Source organism: Centrocercus urophasianus, unplaced genomic scaffold (assembly GCF_019232065.1).
Source record: "Centrocercus urophasianus isolate 14NV4802_14NV808 unplaced genomic scaffold, USGS_Curo_1.0 seq_19, whole genome shotgun sequence".
NCBI classification, from domain to species: domain Eukaryota; kingdom Metazoa; phylum Chordata; class Aves; order Galliformes; family Phasianidae; genus Centrocercus; species Centrocercus urophasianus.
The window spans coordinates 20,497,372-20,521,677 of NW_024884744.1; the positions used below are offsets into that span (position 1 = coordinate 20,497,372).

The following is a 24,306-nucleotide window of genomic DNA, read 5'->3' on the forward strand; positions in this document are numbered from 1 at the left end:
GTTTTGTAGTCTGCGCGTAGTCTGTGTGTTTCATAAAGTGCAGATGTTAATTTAAGGTAACTGTGAGCCTTTCAGTTAACACATTTTTTGTTTGGATACCGTCGATGAGAACTCCTAGAACTGGCTGTTCACATGTGCATGGAGTTACAGAACACGAGACCCACTGTAAACATAGTTGTAAAGAGTTGCAGACGTGGTGTGCTTGACTGCCTGCTCTCTTCAGGATTTTGAAAACGATGGCCCTGAACCTTCTGACTGGGACAGGTATGCTGCTGAAGAGTACGAGATCCTTGTGGCTGAGGAGTCTGGGAACGAACAGCTCCAAGAAGGGTAAGCAGAGGCATTGCACTGCCCTGGAGACGCGTTCCATGGCTCTGGCTGGGATCAGGACTTTCATCAGAGCGTGGTGAAGCCTGAAGTGGTTGCTCCAAAATGGCTCTATTGGTAAATTTGTCATAAGAGGCTTGGGATCTTCTGAATTCTTTTTGCCAACCATTTAAATTATCTACACAGTAGATGTGAAGATAGCTGGGAAAAAGGAAAAAGCAATTTTCTTTTGGTAACGGTACCAAAAAGATCTCAAATGACTTTTGCTATTCCTGGCTATGTGTTAATGGTAAAAGCTGTAGCCGTTACATTTGCCATACTAGTGGAGACTTTATTTTAGTCAAATAATTTTACTTCCTGCCCAACTTTATGCCTGTTAGTCTTTTTATTTAAAACAGTTGACTTCTGCAATATCTACAGTAATTTTTGCAAACGTGTAGAAACGTGTATTGATGGCTCCAGCTATCCTCAGAGCCAATGAATTTAGGCAGAGCAGTAGGTCCAGGAATGCTCTGTATGCATTCCACAGAGGCACCCAATGCAGACCTGCTGTATGCGTGGCTGGGGTCGTATCTTCTTGAGGGTATTTCTCCAGAGATTTCTTGATGGTTACTGTAAGACGCATTGGAACAAATATGTTGTGTTTCTACATGGTGTTAATCTTGCATGATTCAGGATTTCACCCATTCTTGAGCAGCATTTACAGAGCCATGAAATAAGAGTGCTGAGATGATTGCCTAATTTTCCCACAATGGAAACTGCTTGGATAACAGTAGCATCCACTAATTGGCCACTGGGATTTACAAAGCCACGGAGAGCTGCATTTGCCTTTCTCCCTGTGATGTGCATCCAAACAGCAGTAAGCTGTTTATTCATCTCCTTTGAGCTGCCTTGCCTTTTTGTGGCTTCCATAATGAAAGATGATGTAACAGAGGATGGAAGATAAAATTGTTGTATTTCCTGCATCTGCACTGCAACACCTGTGTGCTCAGTACAGAAAAGAAATAGGAATCTACCATAGAAGCTTTGCAGGACCACGAATCACCAAATTCACCAAAAACAGAATTGGTGATGTCAGGTTTTTGAAGTCTGTCTGAAACAGCTCTGTGTCTTCCTCTAAAGAGCATGTCAGCAACCTTGCTGCTTGCTTTTAAGAGCCCCTGAAAAGCTCTGTAGTCATGGCAGCGACATTAGATCTCATTTGTGAAGCATAGCAACAGACCACAAAGGAAAAAAAGGAAGGGAAAAAGAAAAACAAAGAGCTGGATGCCCAGACAAATTTGCTAGAAAGAGGCATTGAGTTTTTGCATATTCATCATTTCTGCTGTCCTTTGAGGGTGACAGAAACAGAGTGGGACAAAACGAAGATGATTTATGAGCTCTATGAAGAAGCAGATGATTTTTTTGCAAAGGTAGCTGGCAGAATGTGAAATTCAGTGTTTGTCTGAATAGATTTGAGAATAACCATCGTTCAGCAATTGCAGATGAATTAGTTGGCATTCTGCACTACATTTATGACTTAATCCTGCCTGTAGCTTTTCTGACTGGAGGGTTTCTGACACCAGTTGGTGTCTGGCTGCCTGGATGCTTGTCTGTGACAGGGCACTGCCTGTGGAAGAGGAATCTCACCAAGACATAGTGGATGCTCACACAGACTTCAAGGATGCTGTGCCTGTTCAGAGGTGGTCAGGTGCTGTCTGTGTAATGTCAGGGAGATCTTAAGTGTTTACTTCTGATCCTGAGTGGCAGCTTCAGAGATTTGCAAGTACTAGTGTGGTAAATTAAATACCTATGTTGGAAAACACAAGGACAACACACTCACCAAAAAGAAGAGAAAAGAAAGGTGTTCTTTTACTTAAAACAACAATTTGGAGCGTGGTGTTTCACTGAACGCTTAAGCTGATCTGAACACTTCTCAGCCATGTTTTCTGGTTTATACATCTGTGTATGAGTTTTCGAGAAGAGAGCCTGTTCCCTGGTGAATGCATGCACATGTTTTTGTGTAAAGGCAGAAGCAGTAGTTGAATCTGACCACGAAGGCTCTGAAAGCAAAACTGCTATCTCACAGACTTTGCAGGTGATGGCACAGAAGCCTCTCTGCAGCAGGACGTAAGGACTGGCAGGCAGAAATTGCTCCCAGGGCTTTGTTGTATCTGCACATGACTAAGAAGAGGGAAAAGCAACACGAGAAATGGCAGATGGCTCTTTTTTGGCACTGTCCACACAGGATATCAAAGGAGTTAACCTTTTTCTAGGGCAGTTTATCAATGAATAAACTGGAGCTATTCCTGTGCTTGCCACTGGAAGACCTGCTGCAACATTGCCTTCATAACAAGCGTTGCTTTCAGAACTAAAGAATTTGAATTTCTTGGGAGTCCTGAGAAAATACCTTGTGATGGGCTGAGGCTGGGGAAAAAATATCATTTCTCAGCAATATACTGCAGCTGGCTGGAGAGGAGAATTTGCAGACAAACCTCCCTAAGTCATAAGCACAGAGACCTGGATCTTCAAACGAAGAGGGAGAGGAACATGACAGTGTGGCCACAATTGATTTTTCTGTGAAAACGAAAGCGTATCATAAGCTCAAAAATACTTTGGAAACCAAGTGTTAGTGAGCAGGTCTGAGCAAGCCAAGTTTCCTCTAGGAGCTGAATCTGTGCCTGAACAACTTGATTTCTACACTAAGGCTACTGCAAGATACTGACTAAAACTGTATTCAGATTTCTAAATGCCGAACACCAATGAAAAGCTGTTTCAGAACTTATGAATGAGGATGGATAGAGGACAGTCAGCTGTCAGAATGCTGCCTACTGAGGCACTGTGCCTTACAAATATGCTCCTTGAGGTTAACATCCTGCATGTTATCGTATTTTAGTCACATGGTTTAGCGGCTGCTGAAATAACTTAGCTGAAAAGTGCTCTCACCAAAAAATAGCTTTTAAAGACACACCTTTTATCTTTACAGATCATTTGAAGAAGACTATGAGACAGATGAAGTCTTATCTCCCTCTGAAACTGGAGACAAGTCAAACTAGTTATCTCAGATCTCTTAGCATAGAGAATGGAAGATGTGTAATCAGTGTCTGTCGAACTGGATAGCAGTCAGTCCCAAGATGCTTAGGGACAGTTAGGGATTTTTCTTAAGTCTGTCATTGGAGCAATGTGTTTTATTTTGTACACTGTAACTTGAAACCCCCTTTTTTTTTTTCTTCTTGTGTAACTGCAATAAGATAATTTCTTTAAAATAGCTTTCTGCAATGTGTTACTGTGCACACATTAAAAATGGTGATTGCACCTTGTTTCCTTTATATCTTTTCATATAAATGTCCCCAGATGTGCAATAAATGCCAGCATCTAATGACAAACTCACAGCTGCGTGCAACATCTACAGCGGTCATTGGTTCAGTCCTGTGCCATTGTGACTCTTTGACTTCACAACAGGAGTGACGGAAGTTGCCAAATTAATTTATACATATATGGCTAGAGATCATTTAAAACACAAATCACAGTGCAGTCCTTGGTTTTGCTGGTGTCCTGAATACCAAAGGCAACATGCCTGCAGACAGGGAGAATGAGGTCCCCTTCTGTGATACAAAGCTCTTGTAGATGGTACCAAACAAATTGTACTTGTATGCATATGTGAACAGTTAAAATGATGTCATGTTTCTCTTAGAATTTATGATACAATTAACGTTTCTGCATATTCTTTTGTGTGTGAGAGGCTCTCCTGTATGAATACCAGTCAGGATAGTGTTTTTTTCTCTGTAGAAGTGTTTTCTAGTATATTTACAAGAGATGCATGCACTGTTCAGCCAGTGTGCTGGAACTGCTGCGTTCTGTGTGCTTCAGTTCTGTTTCTTTCCTGTGCTCTTCCCTTCTCTTGTACTGCTAATCTGTAGCCTTCTGCAAGGGTCTAAGCTGATATCATGAAAATACCTGCCTTACCCGTGTGTGGTAAATTCCTGTTAACAGAGGGATTCTTTACCTGGTAAAGAAAACCTCCAAATATTACTGATTTTTTTTTTTCCACCCATGAAACAGACCTAGATTCAGAGAGAAAGCAGTGTAACTGATGAATTCTTGCTGTAAGTGCAAAATTGAACTGACTTTCCCATGGAATTACAATTGATGTAGAAAGACAGAACCCATTCACTTCATAGACAGATAGCTTGTGGATACACATGCTCACTGTTATCCCAGCGTGTTTGGTGCATAAAAATGCTGCCCAGTGGTACATTCATCCCTAGATGCTATGTCTAAATGTTGCTGTTAGTAACAAGTAAGGAATTGGCTGATCACTACAACCCAGCTTCAACTTTTCCAGGAGCCTTTGAAGTGTCACGCCTGCCTCCCGATGCCCAGGTGGGACATACTGCTGCCTTGCTGAGGTTAGTAACTCTCATCAAGATCAAAATCTGAAAGGGAGGAAGTTATCAGTTACACTGGGCTTGAAGAACTGTTCCCTTCCCCATGAACAATGTTGCTATTTTATCTAGATCCATATACACATCCCAGGATCCTGGATTTTTTCATATATTGGGGGAACTTCTGGATGCCCAGATTCTTAGCAAAGGTACTTTGAGGTCATCTCCATTCTGCAGTGACAGAATGAAGGAGGGGGCACTCTGACCAAGGCAGGATAAGCCCCTTCAAATGCAACGAGCACACAAGAGTAGCTCTGTTCAGCTCCAGGATGTCTGAGTTACATCTCCATCACCACTGTAACCCTTGGAGAAGCTTATGGAATAATTCCACAGAGATCCACGTTCAGAAAAAACATAAATGATTGCAAAAATGAACATAGGATGGAAATCACACAACAGCCAATTAGAACCAGCTCTTTCTACTTCTTTCACCTGAAAGAACCAAGACAAAGCATTTCACCTCTTTTCTTCATTATCTGGACCTGAAGTGGCCTTTTACTCTTCAATAAGATTTTAAATCTCTCCAAAACAAAGATTATTCAAAGGAACAAGAACCTGACCTATTCCAGGATGGAAAGAAAGCAAACAAAGAGGAGTATCCTAAGCCTGGTAAAATCACCTGTTACATTTTTAAGCTTTGGCTTCAGTGAGGCAGACATTCGTGGCTTTTCTTCTGAGCTCTTTCACTCCCAAACCCAAGGATTTCTTTTTTAAAAAACAGGTTCTCTGCTGCTCTAATGACAGTGATTCCATTTGTCCCTTCTAGCAGGGCAACACCGTGACACCAGCCTAAGGAATAAAAAAATAATAAAAAAGAATAAAGGACAACTTAGGGCAGAAGTTTTGCCTCGTACAAGAACAAGCTACAGAAACTGTATGTAGTAACTTATAGCGTTTGCTTTCTGGAAAAGAAATCTGTTCTCTGTCTTACTAATCCATGTGCAGGTAATCATAATTCAGCTGTCACAGATTAATTAGTGAATGAGGTATTTATTCTACGCCCCCTTTGTGTCTTAGCCCTGTCAAAACTTCTCGTGGTAAATTTGGAAATTCTGTCATGCTCCTGGAGTTTCTGTTGTGGTTACAACATCAGAAGATCGGGGTGTTTGGGACTGCAGACACAGTGCCTGCTCCCCTGCAGCACACACCAGCTTCAGAGGCTGTGAAGCTCTCTGAAATGAAGCCAACGAACCCAAGAATTACAGCACAGAACACTCACAGGAACCCACTGCACTCGGGCTTTGCCTCCTGCCTGCAGCTGTCAGTGTCGCTGTAGATGTCGCATACCTTTAAAGACAGCTCTTACGTTTTTCTTTTTGGTTGTAAGTCTATTATGAGCTGGATTCCTTTTGCTAATGAATAGTCAGAAAAGCGACTGCAATTCAGTTCTGCATGATAAAAGAATACGTGTTTGTTTGTCCCCTCTAGTCTGCTTTTGTTTGGCAAAAACAAGTCCCGTGTCCTTAGGAAAAAACCTTATTTTCACATTCACAAATTTCCTCTGCACTGTTGAGACAGGAGATGTGGTTCAATACAACCACGTGCTGGAATGGTACTAGGCTCATTTTGTTCTTTTTCTCTGCAATCTCGGTAGTAATTCCTTCACCACGTTTTTCACCAGCAAGAAGCGCCCAGGCGCTGGCGCAGTTCCCCTTCTGCCGGCCTGCCACCACGCGGCAGTGTTGCAAAACAGACGCGGACAGCGAGAAAGAGGTGGCAGGCAGCCTCAGGTTGTCAGAAAGACTGCAGAAAACCTTTCTGCAATGCTTTCGTGAACTAAGGATGAAAGGAAGCTGACTTGAGAGACTCTGAACAAGGTCCGTGCTTAGTTTCTGAAATAAAATATGCCTGAAAGAACAGGAAGGAAAAGAAGCGTACTTCTGGAGTACGGCACTTCACAGCAGCTGCAGGTCTACGCAATGGAAGTGAACCTCAGTACGGAGCACGTGTTACTGTGAGAAAGAATTCAGCAGTGCGTGGCCTTTCCCTCTGTTCTCTGTATCGCTGGGTGATGGTTCTAGAAACTGAGTATTTAAATAATAAAGGTTCTTATACTTTGTAAAAGTAGTTTTGGATGCGTTTTGTGCTGGTATGGTTTTATCTTTGTATTTCTACTTTGTAATTTCTTCATTTCTTTTTGGCAAATAAAGGACTTCTGAAATGAGGAGGTAAAATCTGTCTCACAGTGTTGGCACAGTGTTACTGTTCACTTCAGCTCCCAGTGCTGTCCCAAACCTGCCGGCCTTATTGCTGCTGAGCTCATCCAGCTGCCTGTCAGCACCCCATGGAGCCAGGAGGCGCAGCTCTGCTGAACACACCGGGGAGAAGCAGCAGGCCCAACACTCACCTTCCTCAGGTCTTCCTCCTCAGCGTGGAGCCCCGCTCCTGTACCAACTTACCAAATTCCTGCGTCCCTCATTTTAATCTTAGAACAGACTTTTCCTGGATCCTCTGCAAGTGGCACAGAGGGGAGAAAGAAAAATATTCTGTTTTCATCGCATGCAAATGCTGAAGTAAAAGTGCCGCATGATCTTCTTACTTTGTGAGACCGGTGGCTGCACCCACACACGTCTGATCTGCGGATTGCACACCTTTTGGTAGTGACCTCTGGTTTCTTTAAAATACCCAAGGCCTTCAGTTATAAAAATGGAGTAGTTAAGACTGGACAAAGACGTGCCTGCAGCACAAGCAGTACCACCTTAACACGTGTGAAGTGTCAGGGTGAATGTTACAGCTGCACCACCTACACCTGAAGTTATTCTGATGTATCCAAAGCTGCTCTTTTTTGTTGTTCCACTTCTCAGGAAGGCATTGCTTATAATCCACCTTTTTATTCTCAACTGTATAAAGATTTAATACATTAAAAATATCTGGGGCATGTGCTTCCATACAGTAAAGAGATGCTTTTATTCTAGATCACATCAGAATTCTTTGCAAGATTTGTGTGCCACGTCTGTATGATCATTTTCTTTAAAATCCATCTGTCTCACCAAACAACAAGCCCCCGCTGTGCTAGCAATACCTGCTTTGAAAGCAGGGCTTTCAGGTTTTATTTCAGACTGCTGGTGTGTCGCAACTCCATAGGCTTCCTTGTGACTATGCAAAATTGACAGTGGTTTTGGAGAGGGGGGAGCTGGCAGCCTTGTTTCTTCTGTCTGAAAACTCCGTGCTGACACAAATTGAAGCAGCTGCAGAAGAAGACATGCTACCTGCCTCCAGTTTCTGACAATGAAACCATACTCAAATGCATGTACAGAACATCCACAGGGAGGTGAGCGTGTTGCAACCTCAGTGTTGACAGGCATTATACATGAGGGTTAGAAATGTCAGAGAGCAAGAACATCACCTGCACAACTGAACTGCCTGCAAGAGCAGCATAAACCAAGTGGTCATTTCCAGTTTTGCTTCCTTGCCCCCTCCTCCCTCCCTCACTCACATAATACATCGAAAGAGCCTTTCCCATTAAAATTAGAAGTTTAAATGTTTTCTTTCTTGAAAAAGCATCTTCCATATGTTCAGACTGAGAAGGCCATAAGCACTATTTTTGTACTGGCACACATCAGAACACAATCCAAAGTCCCCTTCCACAAGAAGCTGTTCTTTCCATCTCTACAGCAGTTTTCAGGCAGGAAGACCACCATAGCAAAGCATACGCTAAAACTATGCTGCTTCTTTCTGACCCAGCTCTGCAGATGGCAGAATTGTATTAAAGCTTGGAAGCTTCACTTTCCTGAGGTGGACTGGGAAGAAAGCTCGAGTGTCACACACTTGCTAAATGAAATCCCCAAGCAGGCTCTTCTGCCAACACAGAGAAGAGTTCCCCCACTGCGCAGCACTACGGGAGGAAGGCCAGGCTGACAGCACCCAGGGAAGTCCTGCCAGCCCAGCCCAGCCAACCCAGGCTGAGCTGTAGCTGGAATCACTGCAAGGGCTCTCTGCCAGCCATTCTCCTGTGCTTCTCCACTGATGGCCAACAGGGTGCAAGCCCTTGCTGTGTGTGATGTTGGTCACTTAACTCCTTTTGACTACAAGCATCGTTGGAAGCTCCCACACCAGCAGGCTGCTGATATCCCTTTTAAAATGGAAAAAAATGCTTTTTCAAACTGGAACCACTGCAATCATTACCAGGAACACTGTGACCCTTTCTGTTGTTCAGTTCATTCAAGAACAACTAGCCAGGAGGTTAAAAAAATGCAACCAACCAAACCTTAATTTAAACAACTACAGAATTAGTCATCGATGAACTAAGCAGTGTGTAGACAGCAAGTTTGAAATATGCCACACCGATGCTCTGAGCAGTTGCAAAATAGAATTAGAAAACTAACATTTATTAAATCAATTTGAATTTTAATACACATTTCAAAAACGTGGCAGCATAAAAAGAAACGTTTTTAGAAACAACCTGAATCTACCATTTGCACTGTTACATTAACGATCAGGGCTCTCCTGTCAACAGTTCCAAAACACACTTGACCTAAACCACCATATTTAATGCAGCAGTGAGATACTAAAGACTCCAAGTACTCCTGCATTTGTGGAGCAAAGGTACTACGCATGTAATTTAATAGAAGTCCTAATAAATGTACCACCAACAATCCCAGCAAAACTTAACAGCTCTGCAAAACCATTCAGAAATAACCCATGCTGTGCATTTTACTCCTCTTAGATCAGACTCCGGTCTGGCAACGTTTCTTACATGTAGTGGACTGGGAAACAGATTTACATCAGTAGGTCACGATCAAACCACCAAGTCAGGAAACGGTAGGATCCTCTTGGGTCAACACAAAAATCACATACAAGTTTAACTAAATACATTTTAATAGGACATCATTAAATCTCATGAGGGCTAGAAAACACACACCTTAGGTACCTGGGTTGGCAAATAAAGACAAGAATACTAAGAAGCATTTTCCACCATTTACTCATTATCAAAAATATTTTTCAACTCTTCTTGCAAAACAAAAACAAAAAAGTACAGACTGGACACATACATCACATTTTTCTTCCTATGGCTTTAACCCCCCACCCTACCCACCCCACAAAAAAGACGGGGGGAGAAACAAACCAAAACCAACAAAAAGATCTGACCACGTCCACAGAAAATGACACCATGGTACACTACAAAACGAAAGGAGGTGCCATTCGTGTCCAAAGGTTTTTGCTTATTTCTTAGGTGAGTAACCATCATTGTACATGCTTTGTGCCAAATCAAAATATACCTAACGTTAGGTCAGCAAGCACTGCAGACTCCATTAGATGAATTAAAGAAAGATGGAAGCAGTTAACTCGAAAAACTCACGTACTATTTAACATGCTGCTGAAACAGGAATCGCCTTTTAAATTAGAAGGTAATGTTGTGTGTTCTAGTCAGCCTGTGCTCAATCTGTGCTCTCTCATTCCAAGAGGAGAAATTTCTGCTTTCACAAAACAACTGCATTTTTCAAGTTGCCAATGGAATCTTAACGACAGGACTAAATGCTTCTGACTGTACTTTTATTTAGGGATTACGATTAAATGAACTTTTTTTATTTTAAATTATCATAAAGCTGAATTCCTATGAAGGTTTTCAATTTCTAACACTTTTTGCAACGAGCTCTCTGACAACTTTTTGTTATTTTTCCGCTTGGGGTCTTTTCAGCCCAAGTCACAAAAACAATGACCTCTGAAAGCTTTCAATATATCACAGAAAAATGTGACGGATTCCGGGTAAATTATACAGCTTCTTGTGTCTAACAAACATCCAAAATATTTGACCTTTGATAGAAATCCATTTTCTGCCCCAGCCAAGAGATCCTGTCAGCAAAGAACTGCCCTCAAAGGAGCTCCCCCAGGTGTGCTGCACTTCGGCTTAAAAAAACAAACATACCCAGCAATGGCAACTGCAGGAGGTATCTGCACACTGCACTCACTGACTGGCAGCACAACAGGGGCAGAGGAAAACCAGCCACGGAGCCCCTCCTCAGAAGCTCACTAAAAAAATACCAGCAGCTCTGTTCTAGAAGCGGCAGCACTAAAATCAGAATCATCAGGAACTGGCAATGAAAGGAAAAAAGGAGAGGGCTGCTAAGGAGGTAGCGCTCCTCAAACTTGAACCTTCTTTGTGCACAAGCAATTTTTCCACTTCAGTCAAAACAGACACACGTCAAACAAATGGAGCTGGCATGGAGGGCATTAACAGATCAGGAGCATGACCAGTGGAACTGGCAGGAAAAAAAAGGGAATGATGGTATTAACGGGGATGGCACACTGGTGACAGTGATTTAACGTTCGTGTCTGAGTAACTCATCTCCCTGACCCTCGGTGGGAGACTGAACTGCTCTGTGGGCTGTTAGCTTTCTCAGATCTTACTGATCTTAATTTGTAACTGCTCCATAATCAATTCTAACAATCAAAATTACCTACCCTTTTCAGACTGTATTCCTCAGCTTAATGCTGCATTTTCTCCAGAAATACTAGGCGATTTTCTGGCAGTAGTGATTGTAACCAATTGATAATTACTTTTCTGCACCATAATCTAGCACAGTTTGCACGGGCTAACTAGATAGCACTTCTCTACGTTTAAGCAGAAGCTTTGACTGAGCACAAAGCATGAGCAAGTACAATGAGGTTAATATTTCTCCTTGCCAAAGATCTTGTGATAAAATCATTTACATCAGCAATTCATCTCAAACTATGAGGTGCTGTAAGAACTAAAAACAGTTTTAGGGTAACTCCTCCATTATCTGCAACTATTTCCCAGACACTAATACACATAACATAGCAATGAAAAACACTTGATACAAGTGATCTAAACGCAGGAGCTCCAGCAAGTTAAACAGAACCATAGCTGCCTTTAAACTGTAGCAGTTCCCCTACTGACGGCAGGGAAAAGAAAAAGATTCAACAGTCATATCTCACGTCTATAGCTTCCTCCAAACTTTTGTCATCGTGTGTACTGGCAGCTAAAAACGTAGTTACTGGTGACCCTGTCACATTGATTACACTGGTGCTTGTGCTGGCATTGCGCACCGCAATGCTTGTCACATTAATGCCCAAAGTAAGCCTAGTCTGCTCCAAGGCCTTTTCTGGCACCGCAAATGCCTCCAGCTTCTTCTCCCCATTAGCCATGTAGGAGTTTTGGCAGCCACGGCATATGCAGTCAAGGCAGGCTTTGCGGTTAGAGTAGCAAGGGCAGCGTTGGCCACGGCATGTAAGAACACTTGGATTTTGGGTGGCACGACCACATTTGCACCCTTTCTTTTCTTGTGGCTTTTTATACACAGTTTTTGTCGGGCTCCCCGGCATAACGTTACTGCTAGGGACTTTCTCCTTTGCTTTGTCTTTTGTTTTCAGCACCCCTGGTTTGGCTTTTGGGTGAGATTTCTTAGGGGCATGTTCTAAATTCTTTTTCACGCTTTTGTTAGACAGGAGCACAGTTTTACTTATTTTGGGAGTAGTGCCTCCGTTAGGTACAGTTGCAACAGGCTGCAAAGACATTTTACTTTCCTGTTTCACTGTTACAGGAGCCGATGCTCCCAGTGTTGGGCCACAGATGATGCTGGAGATAGGTAGAGGTTGCACCTTTTCACTGTCGCTTTCTGATCGAGATCGCTTTCTGTTTAACTTGACTACCTTGGGTGTTGCTGCTGTACATGAGATCCCATGAGGAGAAGCATCTGTGGACACAAAAATGTTATGGCTAAGAGGCGGGGGAGAAAGCTGTAGGAAAGGGCCATTAGTCACGTTTGCCTCCAAGCTGGGCTGCAAATTAGAACCACAGACTTCGGTATTTGAAACGGTTTCTAAGCTCCGGAGAACTTCCTCAACACTAAGGAGAAGCGATCCGCCTGGCTTGATATCTTCACTAAAACTGCAGATGTCAATGCCCGTCGTACACAAGTCACTGGTAGAAACTGGGTCACACACAGGCTGCAGGCTGCTAGAGTTATCTTCATTTTTCATGTACTCTCCGGTACTACATACATCGATCGTGTTGGCGTGTTCAGGAGAAGGAATATTCACTCCGAGTTTATCTACCGAAAGCCCATTACAATTGGGCAACCCATTGATAACAGAACCTCGAATATCAACATTCTGCGCGCTCTCAGGTTTCGACGTCAAATTAGCTGGAGGATCACTTGTGAGCTCCGAGGTTGAAGGTACTGGGGAATGTGTCAAGCACAAAGACAAGGCTGTGTCAGGAGATTTTTCCGTCTCTTCGTGGATTGGTGATCCGTCTTTGAGCAAAGCCAAAAGATCTGCAGAACAGTCAACTGCTTGGATAATGTCTCGTGCCAGGGGAGTCTGTGTTATGTACTCGCAGAGTTTCTTATAGCAATTCACTAAAATGCTTAGCTGCTTGTTCTCCTCAAACTGTTCATAGTCCTTGCACCAGCTGCAGGATGGTTTCATCATCATCTTCTTGCCTTTACACGTTTTGCAGACATAATGCTGACACGTGGAGTTTGTAGGAGCGATAGGATCTTGTAGCAAATTTCCTAAAGGAAGAAAGAAAAAGAAAGATTACCGTGAACTCAAGCCAGGCTTCCCGGATCATACAGGATGGATTTCTTGTAGCAGCAATAAGTGGCCCGAGAAGGTCCAACAAGTCACAGGAAAACCTACCGTGCAAAGAATCATCTGAAAATTCTCACAGATGCCACATCTGATTTTAAAACTTCAGAAAAAATTAGAAATATATCACGCCATAACGCCACGCGTAATTGGCTGTGCTGCTGCAGCCTTTAGAAGCACAAACAGATCCAGTCCCTATGTGCCCTCAGCAATTCTTCCACTGAAAGTTACAAAAGACATAAGATTTCTATGAGTTTACCAGAAGTGCAGCAACAAACCTCCATGAAGAGCCAAGGCAGAGGTTTTAATTAAGTGAAAACAAATCAGTGAAAACAAATGGAAAGCGAGTAAAGGGAAACCCTAAAAGGAATGTAAAAATGATGCAATAGCAAGCCCAGAAGAAAGGAACGCACAACAGAGACTGTTTCACTTTTCATTTGGCTGGGATTGAAAACAGAGCATAGCTTTATGACAGCGTCACCAATGAAGCACAAAGATTTTAGTTTTGTGAACAACAAAAGCAACTAAATGGCTCCTACGAATTCTTATTAAGTACCAAATAAAACACCCAATAATGTATTTGAATAAAAATGAAAGAAACGTAGATTGTATATTGTTCCTTAGTAGATTACTCTCGTGCCAGAGAAGAAGATGCAACCAGGGAACTGTTAACTTATCCTGGGGAGCGGCGGATCCCCACTTCCCATCATTGGGCCAATATTTAAAATAACAGTAGTTGTCACAACCACGATGCTTAAATACTTCAAAGTGTCAAAACCAGCTCACACGTCCTGTGCAGATGTGAGGGGACTGCAAGAAATTTCTCAGATCTTACTGTTAAGGAGAAAACCATTTTAAAAAGCCAGTTGCTGATGTACTGAACACACCTGAGAGCACAGCCTTTACACTCATGGTGCTGAGAATCTGGAAGGTGAGGTTTTCATCTCTCTGAAATGAGAAGTCCGGAAGAATGCCTTTGCTTGTTCTCAAGAACAAGGTGAGCAACATGGAAGAATAAAATACAAAAGAACAGTGCTAATTTAAATTCTGCATAGAAGCAATTCAGCTGGTAACTATATCCAGTATCACCTGGTTGGTTTTAGCCAGCTGCAAGCCAGCAAGGTATTTTAATGCCTAAATAAACTTCACAGTACCTATAGTCGTCTACAGCAACAGGTTTCCCCTTCTTTAACAGCAGATGTTCAGTTTGATCAGCACTGTCTCCCTACGAGAAGCCTCTGTTGGATGAGTGACAACCATCGGTGGATTCCCACACAGATTTCACCAAAGTGAAACATGTTCTGAGGAACAAATCAGTACTATTTGGAAAATTGGGAACAGAAAGCAAAGCGTGCAAAGCAGACTGAAAGACCAAGTCATAAATATCTCCTTTCATCAGCTGCTTTCAAGGAAATTTTAAATCAGATGGACCTTCCACAGCAGATTCCCGTGGAGCCCTTTGGAGTGCTGTAACCAACCCAACCTCCTTGAGCGCACTGAGCTACGAGTTCAACGAAAATCACCCCAACTTCTCTATGCTGTGTTACCCTATAGGGAACCCAATCCCTCCCAAGAACAGCACATACTGACCACTGCCTGCAGCCGCCCTTAAATCACGGAACTTGTCCCTGCGCTCCATCTTTTGTGAAAAAGCTCCATGCCCTTCCCTAACCCAGCCTTCCCTGCCTTCCATTACATGGAAGCATCTTTCGAAAATTCAGCTTTTTGTGCATTTGAAGTAATAGGAAACTTGCATTAGCTCTGTCATTTTACAGAGCTCCTGGATGCCATGAATGAGCAGATGAAGGGACCTTCCCGTTTTCCCTCTGAAACCTGAATCCTTTGGTACTGATGGGACATGAGAGATGCCCCCATGCTGCAGCTGGAGCTGTGACTGTACAGGAACATGCAGCATTCTAATACAGCTCCCCAAAAGCAATACAGAAGGAACCATGCATAGAAGCTGCACAAGAGGGGCACAAAGCACAACCACAGCAATTGGAAAATGAGCGTATAACCAAACAGTAGGTATGTAACTTTTCCTTGCTGCTCTGAGAAGGGCTGAATTGAGGAAGACTCACTCCAGATCCTACAGAGACAACAGCAAAACACAAGTTATGCAGTGAAAATTTAAAGCCATCAGGTGGAACAGAATCACAGAATGGCCCAGCTTGGAAGGGACCTCGAGGATCATGAATCTCAACCCCCCCCTGCCACATGCAGGGCCACCAACCTCCACACTTAATACCAGGCCAGGCTGCCCAGGGCCCCATCCAATCTGGCCTTGAACACCTCTGGGGATGGACAAGGCATCCACAGCCTTTCTGGGCAGCTGTTCCAGCACCTCACCACTCACACACACAATGCAGCCTGCAGAAGACACGTTTCATTCCCTTTAAATGACACTATTTACAGAGCAACACAAGCAGACATGTCCATGGTGGTCATAAGGTAACATCTGATTTTGTGAGAAAAGCCCATAACCTCCATTCATTGGGGAAAAACAAAAGAAAGCTTTAAATTACATCAGCTAGTTTTAAAAGCAATGTCTGTAAGTGGAAAGAGTTTACAAGCAGCTGTTGGGCCCTTCTGGATGTTAGCCCTCCCAGCAGGAAAAGCAGAAAGCTGTGCTCTGACTCAAGCAAGGAGCAAACACAAGAAACACTTGCTCACATAATGCTCTGAGACTACATATGCATCCACTGCACTTCCAGCAGGAAAAGGCCAGCAGTACTGTGCCTGTGCCTTGGTCCACCCTCAGCCTGTTTTGCTTCTTAAAGAGTGATCAACGCTTTACAGATTATGAAATACTAATCAGTCCAAATAAGAAATGTGCAGCCACAATTTAACTTTTAATTAGATTTTTTTTTTTAATCTTGCTGGCAACTGTGCGATTCATTTATCCCAAAATACATTTGGCTGAAGCTGCTGAACGGGTGCAAAAGCTAAAAGAAGATATTAAAATCTCCAAAAAAAAAGTGGTGATTTCCAGAGGAAGACAGATGGACAGACAAAACAAACCACTCTGTATGCTCTCACTGGAGGAAAGAACACAGCGAGTTCTACTCTCCATAAATGCCAGCAACCTACACAGGGGAGACGTTAGGAATGCCTGAGCCACGGGAATATTTTCAGCTTGAGCTCATATCTCATATTCACTCTCCAGTCAAAGTTTTTGCATGCTCTGTGGCACTTATTACCCTCTTCAGATTTAGTATTGCTAATATTAAAAAAAAATAAATAATAATCATGAGATGCAAACTCACAGGAAATTTAAGCTTAATTAGTTTTAATACTTGGGGAATCATGCCAAGTCAACAACATTGTCCCAGAAAAGCAATATCTGAGCTCTTGCCAAGAATTTGGAGGTATTAAGCATTGGGATGTTTTGAACTGTTGGATTGCACAGGCTCCCAAATTACCAGATTTCCCCAGATTAAGATTATAAAGTTCACCAAGAGAATGAGGATGGAAAGGCCTCTGAGATGTTGTCTAACCCATCCTCAAACCCCAGAATAACCACACGGAGTTAGACCAGAGATCCATGCAGTGCAGTGTCCCATCTCACCAGTGGCCAAAAGCAGATGCCTACGGCATGGAGTAAGAACAAGGCAAGCACAGCCTTACTCCTTGCCCAGCCTTTAGCTGTTATTCTTGGAGATGGAGTTTCCATGTATCCACGTATTCAGTAACCCTCAAGATTCTCTCCAGAGGCTTGCCTCATCTCTTCTTGAGCTGTTTCAAATGTTATCTGTCACAGCAGGCTTTGACAAGAAGGTCCCTGTGCTAAGCATGACTTTTGGTTTCAAGCCATTACACCTACTGGTTTCACCAGGCAATCTCTGCTTCTTGTGTTGGAAGAGGCCAGCAGTCAATCCCCACCCCTTCCTCCTCACTACACTGCTCACGGTTTCACAGCCACCTCTCACATATCCCCCGTGTTGCCTCTTCCCCACACTGGGAAGCTTATACAGCTTTACACAGTGTCATAATAAACTTTGCCACCATTCCTGGTTTTTAACATTTGTTGCACTTTTGATTGATACTCAGCACTGAGATAATATTTCCACGATTTTACACTGAAAGGCCAAGATCTCACTTCTGGCTGGCAGCCATCAGCAGTCTATCACTTACATATGTTTACAGAAACTGCTTAAGATATAAAATGATGTGCTCTGAGAAGTAATATTTTTCTCCATGTTTATCATTCAGCATTGATCAACTAAATCTCATTTGCCATTTTATTGTGCAGTCACTCTTCCTCCTAAGATCCCACCACGATTACTCAACACAGACCTTTATTGCTCCTACTTGAAAGAACTCGTAGTACTAAATTTCATCTTTGCTCATCCTCTTTCGTTCTTATAATGCCTCCAATAAGAGGCTTCACATTTCTCTAAACATCAGCTCTTGACCTCCCTACTATCAGAAGGGTTTACCAAACATCTACTTTAATGTGAGCACTCACACTTAGTAAGCAGGATATACAGAGAAAAGACTTCTAATACATTATTTACAGAACATCGTGGCTGTCCTGGAAAGCTGTTACCAGGAGGGAGGTCATTTAAGCCCCAAGGAACACTTCCTATGGAGTTCCTTAATGAGCATTACTCCACAGCTGCAGGAAGAGGGGAAGCATCTGCAAACTGTATCTCACAGACCACAGGAGGAGAAGAATTGGGCACAGCATGGTTATGAGGTGCACGTATCCAGCAAATGTGCTCCTTTCATTCTTAGCTGCCTTGAACAAAGGCAGAGCGCCCTAGAAAAGGAGGTACATTCTCAGCACACAAACCTGCTTTGACGCCCTTGGAAAAGCCTACTGGAACATTATATATTGCCTTTTTAAAGGCCCAAATTTATAGGACTGATATAAGTATTATATCCTAATTAGACAAAGCAAACTAGTAAAGAAATCAAGTCCAATTTTGTTGAATTTCACCAAAATCACCCTTATTTTGTACAGCATGGCAAGCAAGTAGAAGCTCAACAGCCACAGAACTGTGCGCTATCGCTCCTGCTCTGCAGGCTGTCACTGCAGGGGAGTTGGACTAGATGGCCTCAGAGGTCCAATTCCAATCCTATGTCTGTGATCTCCTCTGATCTAAGAATACGATTCTAAGCAGCAGCAAGCGCTGTGCTGTGACCACTGGGCTCAGGAGAGGAGACTGACAAATTATAGCATGGAAGGATTTCAAAGTGAATTCCTTTCTCGAGGCTGGAAAATTCTACTTATCTGGAAAACCCGGCTGTCAATGTGCTTTGCATTACTCTCAAGTTATACATAAACGTGAAGAAACTTTTTTGGCCCCACACAACTCCAACGTAATATCAAGCAACTCCTTACTGCATAGCTACTCAAGCTGATCTGTAAATCATAACACAGTAAGAAAACAAACTAAAGAAATCCATGTTTGGATTCGCCTACAGATCTGGGTAATTAACCCCAGAAAGATGCCTGTTGGAAACTTATCAACTCGTCTTTAAACACTGTGCAACACAATCAGAGTGGCCAACATCCTCAGCTGAGCATCAGAACTACCACTGCCTCAATGACAAACACACACCTCAGGTCACACTGGAAGGCAATGCTGTATCTTTGCTTTGCAGCTGCCTTCCAAAGCCCAGCGCCACCCAGATCTCACGGTGGAAACCACAGACACTCCTCCTAGCAAGGCTTCTCAATTTTGTTTTAAGACCGGAGTATTTTTAGTTTAGAAACCAATTTAAAATTCAATAGGTACAGCCTTGTGTTGTCAAAACGTGTGCAGTGCAATGCAGACAACCTTGAAAAAGCAGTTCTCCCAAAAGTCACGTGCAGGATTTTAAACAGGAAACAGCAAATTTAAGTAAGGGGATGTAAGAGGAAGAGAAATCAACCAAGTTCCTGGCTAAAAACTGGTGCATTCAGAGAACGGCCAACATGTGAGAGCTGGACAGTAGTTTTCATTAGTTAAAATAGATAAAAGAAGAAAACATCAACAAAAAATACCTGAGAAAAATGTGCCAATCCACACTTCTTTCGAACACAGAAGGGAACTGTGATCTGGCAGCCCAGATCATGAATCAACCTTCACTTTCCTCAACAGAAGGAGAATGGACAAAGAATGAGAATTCCACTCATTGTTTCCATCACAAAAATCGATCGTGCTTTCTCACTGTACGCCTCTGATATCCAGGCTTAACTTGCTCAGAAATAGCTCACATCTGCAAAGAAAGTCCAATCTCGTGCACATCAGTAAGGCCTTTCAGGAGTGGGAATATGTTCCTTCTCCCTCTTTCCATCTCCATGACTGCAAACTGAATTTTCTAGAAATTTTACATCCGAGTATCACACAGCCATCTCCTGTGAAGGACACCCCATAAGTGCTGCATACTTCGCTCTGTCTCAGTGCCATCACAAAATTCAAACATCAATTGCTCCAGAATCACAATTCATTTGCATCCCATTAGTTTCTAGAAGCTTGTTCCCTTAGATGTTTGTAGAAATTTCCATTATGAACATTTGAAGAAACAGTAGTGTTTGAAAAGTCTAATTCACAGTTTCCCGTGGCAAAGCAAAGCCTAAAGGTCAGCAATTCCACTTGGGGTCAATACCAGCACTGCTGAGAGCTGAAGACAGGGGGGCTGGATGAGGTCCCACTAGGGACCAGCAGAGGGGAAAAGCGGAGTCGACCTGCAGAAGCAATGGGGAATCAGCTCAGCAAGGGGCAAGGAAGGAAGAAGGAAAGCCACCACCAAGCCACAAAGTGGACAAGATGAAAGAGAGATGTACATGTTTACACAACTCAGTGTATCACCAGCTCTGGAGAACTTTGGTGCCTGGCTGCTTGGACAAAGACTCAGCTTCTATCTACAGCATAAAAAGTTTCAACAGCTAGGCTAATGAGTTTATGCAAGAGCAGGGTGGGAATAGCATCCCTACAGTGACATCAAATAAAAAGAGTTGACATAATACTTATTTCCATTTGAATGCACACCATTCCCCATGCTTGGCAATTGGTTCCCTAACTTTGTTTTACCATTTAGCCTTCAAACCTCCAGCTAAAATTCTCAGAGCTCCCTCATCACATCCCCCAGGAGCTGTGAGGTGCCGGTCAGTATTATCACATTGTTTCTTTGTTCTGTGCCACCCCTTCATCTCTGTGAAGCCACACGGTGCCTGAAACATCCTGTAACGTAAGCCATGGGATGTGAGACAAGAGCTGTACTCTCACCCTGCATTTCCATAGTGCAGACTACCTCTGGGTTCCTGGCCACGTGTGCAGCGTTCCACACAAACCATGCAACCCTTCCAGTCCTTTTACATTCTAAAGAAGCAACAATCTTCCAAATATTTTCTAAATGTTTGTCAGAGGCTTCCAGGGTGAAGTTTTCCACTGACAGAAAAAAGCCAAACGACCAGATGACAAGCTCCTACAAACATTTTAACTGATGTTCAAGGCTGCTAATGATGGAAAGACAACTCACATTCCGAGTGACTTGAAGAAACCTACACAGTATTCAAAACAGAGAGAGTTGCTTTTAAGATTTATATCTGGTAAGAAGTATTTTTAAAACACAGAGATTTGTTGCATAAACCCTGTTAGGCTATTTTTAGATGGCACGTGGTATTAGTATGCAATTTAATAATAATCACGTTAGTTCAGAGTCTAAAACACAGATCTCACATCCTCAAAACACCCTCTGCCCTGCACAGAGTACTTACTTCATCCCAAATCTCCAGACATGCCATCTCACGCCCCTCCAACAGGACGATGCATCACCTGCAGCTCCACCCATGAAGCCACCACGTGCTCACACTTAAATCCTAGAAGCGCACACTGCTGCCCATTGCTGTGAATTAACCTTTCCAACCCGTCAGGAAAGGCAGAAACCTCCAATGCACTGGAGCACAGCTAGCTGACCAATTTACAACGCCACACATTACGACTTTCTGCCGGTGCAGCTTTGCTATCAGATCAGAAGCAAACCAGTTGGCTTGAATCCAACGCACCGAGCAAACAGTGGGAGCACAACCACATCAGCTGATGTATGTAGCTGTCGCTCCTAAAACCAATTCTGTGAAACTAAATGGACAATCCTGACTGCAGAATGAACACCTACAGAATAACAAAGCCTAGCAGGATGCATTCAGAGAGATTAAGTGCTGAAGCTGATGACAAGAGCAGCGCTAATTTGGGCAGGGATCTCCCAAAGGACCTGCGATGGGATTGTAACCGTTTTATACACATTACTGATAAACCACGCAGCATTTCTCCAACAAAGCACCATTTTTAGACATTTACAGTCAAAACTTCATTTCGCTACAGACTGAACAAAGAAAATAACCAGACATTCATTGTTCCATACTCTTGAATCCATATGCAGGTGTTTGGATCTCACAGTCTATGGACCACAGACGCAGAAAAAGAAGTGAGCATCTGAAAAAGTTTCAATATTTTAGAAGACAGACAGTTGGATTCTGGTGCTCAAAACACCCGCTCTCATTATCGTGGCATCTCACAGTGTAACCTCTACCTCAGTACTTAAACCTTACCTTTAAAACACTGTGTGAGATTTAAAAGGCTCTGATAGCTGGACAAAGGCATGCAGAAGATGGGCTATAAATGATCTTTTACATACAAAAAGCGTAGTAACTCTCAGCGCACACCTGTACAAGAGGCAAAATGCATTCTGAAATATCACAGCAAGGTCAGAGAGCTGAAGAGGCACCAATAATCACCTGGACAGAAGAGCAGCAAGATGAGAAGCAAACAAGAAGGTGAATTGAGCTGAAGATTTGTGACTGCTGGTCAACACCAGAGTGGGCAGTTTGGCACTGCACAGGAGCACTGCTGTGACTGACTGCCTGCAGCATCAAGCAAGACACCTGACTAACTCTGCGTGCTACTACATGGGTGCACAGCACTCAGCCTCATAAAGAACCTGGAACTTACAGGGCCTCCACATCTACCGAGCCACCAACAGACACCAAGACAACACTGGGGAATCCCTTGTAGACTACATCTTTGAAACCAACAGTGGCTCTGCTCATCTGAACGCTAGCTGCAGCAGAGAAGAACAACTCCAAGTAGCAACCTTACAATTCAAAGACAATAGGAGCTGAGGAGAGGAAGTGGAACCACTGTGAGGTAGCTGGTAAATCAGAACATCTGTGGAGGCACAAGCTGGTAGAAGAAAACAAACTAAAACAGCACAGACTGCTCTACAACCTGAAAGCCACAAAAAAGCCATGCAAGAAATGCTGGAGGGGGGAAAAGGAGCCTGGGAATTTGGGCAGGGACAAATTAAAGATAGACAGTTTCAATAACACAGAGTGCAAAAACAAGACTGCAGAAGGCCACTAAGGGAAGAAGTCAAGGCATGGAGAGGAAAGAACGTGTTTCAGAGGAGTAGTTTTAACGTGGGAAGTTCAGACAGCACAGTAGTTAGAAACACATAATCCCTCTGTTAGTATCTTAAGAAAAAAAACAGAAAAATACTATTTTTAAGCAAAAGCCATCAGTTAAGTGAGCAAAAGCAGTAATGATTTATGGGAAAAGACACAGGTAGAGATATGAAGTAACAGAATTGAAGGCAAGGCGCCAGAGACAAAGAGCAGAGTTGCAATCATATCGACATCAGAGTTCCACGAGGAAAAGAAAAAAAACACTTGGGCAAATTATTTCAGGAAATGACGACGCAGCGAGCCTGCGAACGATCTCCTTTCCCCGCACAAACCGAGCTCTATTTTCTAAGACTTTAAATGGGAGGAGCTACCGCTACAGGACGGGAAGCCTCCACGACTCGCTTAACAGCCCCAACGGCGGCTGTAAATAAATAAAACGGCTAAGTTTGTACACTCCGGTAATTCAGTTAAATTGGTGCGACCACACATTAGCACAGATAAACAGAAGCAACCGGAGAGGCCAGAAGCACGGCCTGTCCAGCAGATCCAAAAGCTCAGCAGCAGGGCTTGCCACGGCCTCAGGACAGCAGCGGACAGCAGCAGACAGCAGCGCCCGGCAGAGGCTCGGTGCGCTCGCAGCTCACCGCTCGGAACGCAGCGGTTCGGATTCGCGCAGAGCCCTGCAGCCCCGGGTGCGGACCCTTCCCGAAAGGCAGAAGAAGAGCCTTCTGCCTTTTTGGGGGAAGGAAGGAAACGGGGGTAGCCTGGCAGCTCCCGGCCTGGCTTGTCTCGCTGGTTGTCCAGGCAGTATAATTACCTGCCGTGCACAAAAGCAATCCGAGCGTTGTTCCGGGGCGCTTACAATTCCTACCTCTCAATCTACGTTGATTTGTTTCTTTTTCCTTGAAACGTAAAGCACGAAAAGCGAAAACGGAAAGCCAGAAGTTCTCCCTGCCCCTACGCTGTGTCTCGAGCACCTTTCCTCGCGCTCGTCCTCAGCCACCTCTCCTTAAAAACAATTAGCTGCGCTACAGCGGGCCGTTCCCACAGCCGCTAATGATGGTCCTACCGCCCTCTGCGACCGGACCGCCCGCAGTCCGGCATAACTCAGCACGGCACGGCATAACTCAGCGCGGCACAGCATAGCACGGCACGGCATAACACAGTACAGCCCGGCCCAGCACAGCACGGCGTAACACAGCACGGCCCGGCCCGCCGCCCGCCCCCGCCCCGGATCCGGCGGAGCTCCGCGCCGCGGCCCGCATTGTGCAGGGAACAAAAGAAAGGTCCTCACCGCACACGCAGCAGGAGAGGGACTGCCTGAAGTAGGGCAGGAGCTTGTTAATCTCGGTGAAGGACTGCGGATCCCCCGGGTCGTAGTTGAGCACCAGGCGGCTCGCGGAAACGTAGAGAGCAGTGGCATTCACCGGGTTCATCGCAGCCGCTCGCACGCCGCCGCCTCCGGAGTGAGAAGAACGCGCGGCGCCGAGTCCGTGCGGGCGGCGGGGCGGGCGGCCCCGGGCCGGGGGTGTCACCTCGCTGCGGGGCCACCCGGAGCCGCGCGGCGGCGGCGGCGCGGAGGCCCGGCGGCCTCGGCCCTGTCACGGGGCC

The 24,306-nt window shown here is 44.1% G+C and overlaps 2 protein-coding genes across 6 annotated transcripts in view; one reads left to right on the plus strand and one right to left on the minus strand.

Moving 5' to 3' along the window:
• The window catches only part of PPP2R3A (protein phosphatase 2 regulatory subunit B''alpha), a 52,329-nt gene extending 45,404 nt beyond the window's left edge, over window positions 1–6,925 (plus strand). For 2 of the 5 annotated variants that reach the window (XM_042820599.1, XM_042820600.1), the window contains exons 13-14: window positions 224–330; window positions 3,293–6,925. In XM_042820599.1, coding sequence (XP_042676533.1) covers window positions 224–330; window positions 3,293–3,362 — 177 coding nt within the window. In that variant the 3' untranslated portion in view covers window positions 3,363–6,925. The remainder of the gene's footprint in view (window positions 1–223; window positions 331–3,292) is intronic. The other 3 variants (XR_006169140.1, XR_006169141.1, XM_042820601.1) reach the window with 3 other exon arrangements.
• A 2,133-nt stretch (window positions 6,926–9,058) lies between these two features.
• On the minus strand, window positions 9,059–24,182 carry MSL2 (MSL complex subunit 2). Its single transcript, XM_042820738.1, has 2 exons — window positions 23,990–24,182; window positions 9,059–13,228 (listed from the first exon to the last, which is right to left on the minus strand). Exons 1-2 carry the CDS (start codon window positions 24,129–24,131, stop codon window positions 11,631–11,633), a joined length of 1,740 nt encoding a protein of 579 aa, XP_042676672.1. The 5' UTR covers window positions 24,132–24,182; the 3' UTR covers window positions 9,059–11,630.
• Window positions 24,183–24,306: the final 124 nt, after the last annotated feature.

Coding starts and splice junctions, on each gene's coding strand:
- MSL2 (XM_042820738.1), bottom strand. CDS start 24,131: ATGAACCCGGTGAATGCCACTGCTCTCTACGTTTCCGCGAGCCGCCTG. Junction 13,229..23,989: donor CCTCTCCTGCTGCGTGTGCG/GTGAGGACCTTT, acceptor TTCTTCCTTTAG/GAAATTTGCTACAAGATCCT.